Source organism: Phragmites australis, chromosome 2, assembly GCF_958298935.1.
Source record: "Phragmites australis chromosome 2, lpPhrAust1.1, whole genome shotgun sequence".
NCBI lineage: Eukaryota > Viridiplantae > Streptophyta > Magnoliopsida > Poales > Poaceae > Phragmites > Phragmites australis.
This window is the reverse complement of record NC_084922.1, coordinates 35,247,026-35,253,931: the sequence shown is the minus strand read 5'-3', so window position 1 is coordinate 35,253,931 and position 6,906 is coordinate 35,247,026. Positions and strand designations below refer to the sequence as shown.

At 45.6% G+C, this 6,906-nt stretch overlaps 1 protein-coding gene across 5 annotated transcripts; it reads left to right on the top strand.

Moving 5' to 3' along the window:
• The first annotated feature begins 934 nt into the window (after positions 1-934).
• Positions 935-5,077, top strand: LOC133908537 (uncharacterized). Of its 5 annotated transcripts, none has more exons than XM_062350605.1 (8): positions 937-1,876; positions 3,017-3,334; positions 3,418-3,549; positions 3,870-3,950; positions 4,081-4,131; positions 4,222-4,295; positions 4,404-4,528; positions 4,632-5,077. In XM_062350605.1, the coding sequence occupies exons 1-5, from the start codon at positions 1,039-1,041 to the stop codon at positions 4,107-4,109; spliced, it is 1,398 nt and encodes a 465-aa protein (XP_062206589.1). In that variant the 5' UTR covers positions 937-1,038; the 3' UTR covers positions 4,110-4,131; positions 4,222-4,295; positions 4,404-4,528; positions 4,632-5,077. The 5 variants fall into 5 exon arrangements, with proteins under 5 accessions (XP_062206592.1, XP_062206591.1, XP_062206589.1 ...); XM_062350604.1 differs by having other exon boundaries at positions 4,611-5,077; XM_062350607.1 differs by having other exon boundaries at positions 936-1,876; positions 3,442-3,549; positions 4,404-5,077.
• The last annotated feature ends 1,829 nt before the right edge of the window (positions 5,078-6,906 follow it).

Below are 6,906 nucleotides of genomic sequence, written 5' to 3'. Positions count from 1 at the left end.
GAGGATGGAGGGTGGGGGTTGCCCCTGAGTCGTCTCATGAGGTGACACGAGGGTTGGGAGAAGAAAATGATCAATGAAAAGAAAAAAACATAAACACGTACCGTAACCCCGCCCCCGCTAAAAAAACCTCCACCATATAAAAATCACAAGGCACCTTCCTAATCAATCTGAACAAAACTCGTAGGCTTCTGAACAAATGTCACCGCAATACGTGTTGCACGCTGCCTAGACTCTTGACAAGCAAAAAATCCAACCAAACCTGGCACGGACTCAGACCCGACCCGACCCTGCACAGCAAAGCCTAAAGCCACTTAGGTGTATTTGCTTAGATAATAAGATTAGTTGGGATGTGGTTATTTATATTTTATTTGAGAGAGCGGTTCAATCTTTTATTTGGTAGTATGAATAGAAAGATTTAATTTTTTGTTTGGTTAGATATATAGAATTTAGATGGGTTAATGGAAATTTATTTATTTTTATTTAGGATATGGTTACCTATATTTTATTGAAGAGAGCGATTTAATTTTTTATTTGGTAGTATCAATAGAAAGATCTAATTTTTGGTTTGGTTAGACATATAGAATTTAGATGAAGTTAACCAAAATTTTATAGAATTCGCTATTTATATATTTAGTTTTTCATCAAAATATGATCATGCGAGATCTTATTTTATTAATTTAATTGTAATAAATACAATAATATATTCGAATCGTAAATTAGATAAACGGTTTACAAGATCATATCATTTAAAACATGCTAAAAAAAATATTTACCCTGTCCAATCAAAATATGCCACGTCATCTTTTTCAATAGTTTTTAATGAATGGACTTATTCAATACCTGCTAAAGATATTTTTTTATAGATAATCATCCTATAAACTTTTAAAAAACTAGATGACAAAAACTGGATGATCATCGATAATATCCCACCATCAAACACACCCTTACCCCTGTTCCGATCCCGACCCCCACGAGGCTACGACGCCGTCTCCGCCCTAGTCGCTCGCCGCCCCACCCCCTCAAACACCGACGGCGGTCATGCCGCCTCCGCCCCACCCCCCACCTCCTCTTCCTCCTCACCCGCCTGCGCCGCCTCCTCTCAACGCCCACCGCTTCCCTCTCCCGCCCACCCACCCGCCCCCCGCCTCCCTCCTCCTCGCGCCGCCCTCCTCCCCCACCCGCGCCCTCGCGCTCCTATTCCCCGACTCCTCCTCCCACCTCTTCCCCTCCCTCCCTGCCCCTACGGCTACCGCTGCCCGCTCTCCCGCTCCCACCGCTATCCCGGCCCCGCTCGCCGCCGCCGCCTGCTTCGCTCTCCTCCTCCCATCCTCCCACCTCCTCTTCCTCTCCGCCCACCCGTCCCCCGCCTCTCCCGCGGTCCACCTCCGCGCTTACTCCCTCGCCTCTGGGCGCTTTGCCCCCTCCCCGCTCTCCTTCAAGCGCCAGGTCTCGGGCTCTGGCTTGCCCCTCCAGGGCCTCCCGTTCGGCCTCGGCGTCCGCCTCGCCGGAGGGGTCAACGCCGTCGCGCTGCTCTCCCTGGCCGCCGGGCAGATCTGGGTGCTCGCCCCAAGGTTGGCAGCGGACGGGCGGACTGTGGAGCTCCACAAGTGCGCGGTCGTCGAGCTCGAGTCGGCGCGGCCCGTGTACGCGATGGAGGTCGCTATGGGGAGGCTGCTGCTCGGCGAGGCTGGCGGCGTGCGCGTGTTCTCGCTGCGGGGTTTGTTGAAGGGTGGGAAGGAGAGGCAGGGGAAGAATGAAGGTGCTGGAGCAGCAGGAAGGAAGAGCCTGCACAAGAACGGGATGCTGAATGGGTTGATTGTGCCGGTCAGGCGGGGCAGTTGCGGGGGACGTGATGAAGGAGATGCTGTTTCTGCTTGTGAGTATTTCGTGCCTTTTTTAGAGCTTTGATTCTATTAGGTGATCCTATGTAGGAAGCACTACTTTGGGAACTACAGCTAAGCATATGGTTGCATTGAGTGTGTGGATAGGGATCTATGCTAGGTGTAACCCGCACATGAGCATCTTTTTGTCGTTACGCGGGTTGTATACTTGAGAGTTTACTTAGGATGTTTAAGTCGAAGTAATTGCGGTGAAATGAATGATCTTGGAGACTCCTTTAATCAATTTAGAGTGTAAGCCTTTTTAAAAATTGCAAACAAGAGGGGATGCGGTCGTGTCCCTTATGTTCATGGTGCAGTTCACTAGTCGTCTCAAACTCTGCATACCATGTTCATTGGGAGAGTTCATGGTCTGTTTTTGCATATCCAACAGTGGACGGGTAGTAACTGAAAGTTTTGCAGAAGCTAAAGATACAAACTATGCAGTAATACTTTGCTTCTAAATTTACTGTGTTTATAGTTACAAGTAAGGACACATGTGAATTGCATACCTATTTATTAAAGATTGCAAACATTAATGGCAATTTTAGTAGAGGTAATCAGGTAAATGATGATTAGCTTTAGTTGGTCTATGGCTATGGATTTATATTGCTACCCATGCGGAGATGGTGATCATTGTATGTGTTTGTTCGATTGGTATACATCGTTTTTCTCTCAATTAAGATAAAGAAAGAAAGGAAAGCAAGGCAAAGGTTGTGTTTCAACCTTTTGCTGTTGTATATCCAACAAATAGGAAGAACATGATAGCAAAAGGTTGTGGAATGAAGCAAATTCAGCATTCGTATATCATTATAGTATTCTGGTACTACTAGCTGCTAGCCTCTTGAATGATTGCCTCCTTGAAGGGATGCTTTGTGTATTGATCATTAGGACCCAACTATGTCGACTGTACAACACTCATTAATAAACTTTTTGGCAATTCACATTTGTCTCCTTGCATATTTATCAACAAGCAGGTGATACTGATACTTCAAATTGACTTAAAGTAGAACTGTACTACTACTGGCGTTAGTAGGTGTGCTGTTCTAGAAACAAGGTTTACAACTCTCACTTGCACCACCATGCAGCAGAGTTTCCACAAAATCAACTAACCTGTGGTCTGAAATTCTTCTTTTCAGGTAAGCTCACAACTTTGAGGGTAAAACAGAGTTCAGGAAGCTATTGCTCTTTCTTGTTGACGTTTAAAAATGATGATCATAACTCACAAGGCGGCATGGAATTGTTTAAATCAGTGAAAGTTGTTTCGATCCATCCTCTTTCCAAGAACAAGTTTTTGGTACTGGATTCATCTGGTTTGTTGCATGTCTTCAGTCTTTCAAATGAAAAAATGGGCTCAGGAGCTTCTAGCAAGCAATATTCTGAAAATATCCATACATATCGTCTAGATTATCCCATGAAAGTGCAATTGGCTGCTGTCTTTCCAAGTAGCTCTACAAGTAAGTTTTTGTTCTGGATTTCTTGTTTTTCTTTCATGGTGTGGTTTACTTCATTAATAAATTTGTCCAGAGTGTTTGTGCAGAGACACAGTTTTTTTGGGTTTCAGATGGTGGGCACACTGTACATGTTATGTCAGCTTTTGATGTTGAATCCCCTAACGGCGACAATGGAGATGGTATCGGAGAAAGGGAGTTAGCAACTATCAAGCTCTCAGGTTGTGGCATTCGCCTAGTTCTTCGGTCATATATGTCTTCTCTGTTAAATACTTAAAAATCTTATTCTTAGCTTAACTTGATCTTACAAAAGGCTAACTTAAGTACTATATAATTGAAATTGAATTTTGCCTGGCTGTAATTTGTATTGTTTTCCTTTTCATTTGGCTCCACTGGTGCTAACCTGTTAAAAAAAATATTGGTCGGTTTACAGGGTTGGTTAATGTACTAAGTTCATTTGGCTTAATAGGGTTATTATTTTGTATAACATTTACATCATAACCATCCGCGCTAAGCATTCCTAAATAATGTTTTCCTGCAGCTATTGAAGCAATCTTTACAAGTGAAATAGTTGAGGACATTGTACCTATCTCCAAGGATTCAGTCCTTATCCTTGGTCAAGGTAAGAGGAGTTGGTGACATATTTTGAAGCTTGAAGTTGTATATTGCCAGACATGTGTGGCTTTCTGGATATAATTGTTTTGTTTATTCGTTTTTTAAATTTTCCTAACATCATGAATATTATCTTGCAGGCAACATGTTTCTGTATGGAACTGCCTGAATTTGGTTGATTATCATCTGTGGTAAGTATATTCAAATAATTATTGTGTTGTTTGACTCTATTCATACAATATTTGCTTCAGCATACACCCAAAATTTTCATTTGATATCAGGTGGAGACATCACTGTTCTTTAGATCATGATTCATGAATTTGCAACTTTGGGTGGGATTTTGACTAAAGACAGGGTGAGTTCAGTAATTAGCAAATGTTGTGGATTTGTCCACTTCTGGTACCATTCTAATTTGTTGCTTTCTAATACTCCCCCCCCCCCCCCCTTCTCTTCCAAATTGTAGTGTTCATGATTTTGAAGATGCACTTATCCACCTGTCCTTGAAGTTATGGGCATCACTAGTCTTTAATCTCTCAGTAAGCAGATGAAAAGCCCACGATTTCCATAGCAGCCAGCAAGAGTTGGAAGGTGTACGACATTCTCTACCTTGTGAACTAGTCAACTACCTTAAAGCATGATTGCAAAATTACAATGCCATATTTTTGCACAGCTCACAGAAATTTCTGAACAGTTGAGGCCAGATTTGCCAGACCGGACTATAATGACCCGGTTGATCTATATTCACATTTACCTGCGAGGACCACTGCAATCCTTGTTGCTACGGCTGCAACAAGGTAAGGCTGCAACTCGATGCCTATTCTCAGCTCAGCTGCCATGGAGTGTGGATCATCCTGAAGCCGTTCAGTTATGGCACTACGCATCTGGTGCTGGACTATGCTGTTGATCTTGCTGCAGTTCAGAGATTGGAGTTGAGGACTGGGGGAACTTCCGTGTAATTGCCGACCTCTGGGATCTCAGAGACGAATAACGTAGCAGTTATGTAAGATCATGCTTACGCATAGATCCATTGCTAAAAGGCGTTCAGTTGTACGTGGTACTTTCTTGATGTGAGCTTGATATGAAGTTCTAGCTGTGCTTGTTTCTAGAAACCGAAACCAAGTTAATTCTTCTTCTGTTGCTGCCTTGTGATACTCCAGCACTCCTTTTGGAGGCGACTCACACTTGTGCGATCCGGTGCTTTACTTGGATAGGCTGCTGAGCCCCGGTTGTCTGGTACCGCCCAGCGGCTTGCCAGGCGGCGACAGCGCAGGAAGTCTCCCGGAGCAGATGGGGCCATTATTTTATGGGGTTGCATCTTATCCTCACTTGGACGCCATAGCATCATCTGATTTTATTTGGACGAACTATCATCTGATTCTGCTAAATGCCTACATCACCTCATGGCATCGGTGGAGAACAGGAGAAGACCGCGGGCGTGGGCTGCATTCTTTCTTTCGGCTCGCGGGTCGGCCCAACGAACTCCTCTCGACTCGTGGTTTGCGCTCCATCTTAGCGCTAGGTGGCCCAGCCCTTCACAGTCTGCACTGCAGCTGCACCGCAAGGGAGAAGACGGCCCCGAGCCTGGCCAGCCAGCGTCCCAGCGACGCCGACGCGGCGGGCGTTCGGCGCTTCATCCTCGCGCCGTCGCGCCTTCGCGAGTCCCTGATCTCTTCTCGCTGCATGCGCTTTGCCATGTGAGATTCTTTTCTTTTAACCAAACAAGGAGGAGAACTGCTTATTGTATTGTTATTGATAAAGAAGCAGATGAGCAGTACACTACCCAGGACAAAAAAAAAAACACCAAGAAAAATAACCTACCGCTACCTAGAATAACAGTAATGCACACTAGCCGGTTGGGCAAAAAACCACACCAACACGCGTCATACTCCGGTGGCGAGAGCGTCCCTATCGTTCAGGGTTCTCGATTACCCATCTCTTCCTCGTGTGTTCTTTGCTCGTGATCTGAGTTTATTATTGTTAGGAGTAGCAAGCTGATTGGGTTTGTTACATGCACCACCGCATCATCGCTGGCCATCCTCCATAGCACTGCACCATTATCAGCCTCCACACACTGTACCGCACCATTGCACCATTGCCAGCCTTCGTGCACCACACCACCGCCGGTCTCCACACCAGCCGCACCATCGCTTGCCTTGTGAGACTTAGCGCTAGGTCGTGATGTAGTGGAGTTGCAGGACGTAATGTAAGGCTAGTGTTGGGAACCTGGTTCCCAAACAAAGTGGTGGGCTTTCGAACCCCGAAATGACTCGAAGGCTAGAGGGAAACGTACACAAAGTAGGGAAGCTTTCACTAGAATTGATATCATATGTCCCGTCACTTACATTCGCGTCCTATTTATAGGCTGTACAATTTACGTGATTACTCCTCTAAAGGCTACATTCTTGGCATATTCACAGGTGATACAACACTATCCTGAGTGCATCTAGATTATTTACAATCTTACCCTTCATGATCTTTAGTCGCTAGCAGTGGTCCTCCCTCGGCCATGCCTTCGCATTTTCCTCCGTCTTCGTGTCGGACTTGGGTCACCCCCTTCGCTTGGACCCCCGAAGGTCTCTGCTTAGCAACACCTTCGGCATCCGCTTGATTGACTCCATTGTGACGTCGAGTGAAGCCCTTAGACCGAGCTTCGAAGGCCCAATGAAGGCTTCACCTGTCACAGCTATCGGAACTGTTCCTACGACGCCAATTGTCTGAATGGTGTCTTCGGCTTGCCGAAGGGTTCCTTCAACACGACCGATCTATGACAATTTGTAAGCCTTATTAGTTTACGGTGTCCGCAAAGGTCTTCGACCCAACATCTGAAGGGGCCTATGAGACCATTCCCCAACAGTATCGCTCCCATAGGCAAGGTTCTCCTTGATGATCCAAACCCTTGAATTAGATGGTATCACCGATCGACATCCCCTTCGGCCCGTCGAAGGCCTCACGCTATATGAGTTACC

What these genes read in the sequence shown, in the direction of transcription:
- LOC133908537 (XM_062350605.1), top strand. Translation starts at nt 1,039, where the DNA reads ATGCCGCCTCCGCCCCACCCCCCACCTCCTCTTCCTCCTCACCCGCCT. An exon ending in CTTTCCAAGTAGCTCTACAA is followed by an intron (nt 3,335 to 3,417) that starts GTAAGTTTTTGT and finishes GTGTTTGTGCAG; the next exon opens with AGACACAGTTTTTTTGGGTT. An exon ending in AGTCCTTATCCTTGGTCAAG is followed by an intron (nt 3,951 to 4,080) that starts GTAAGAGGAGTT and finishes ATTATCTTGCAG; the next exon opens with GCAACATGTTTCTGTATGGA.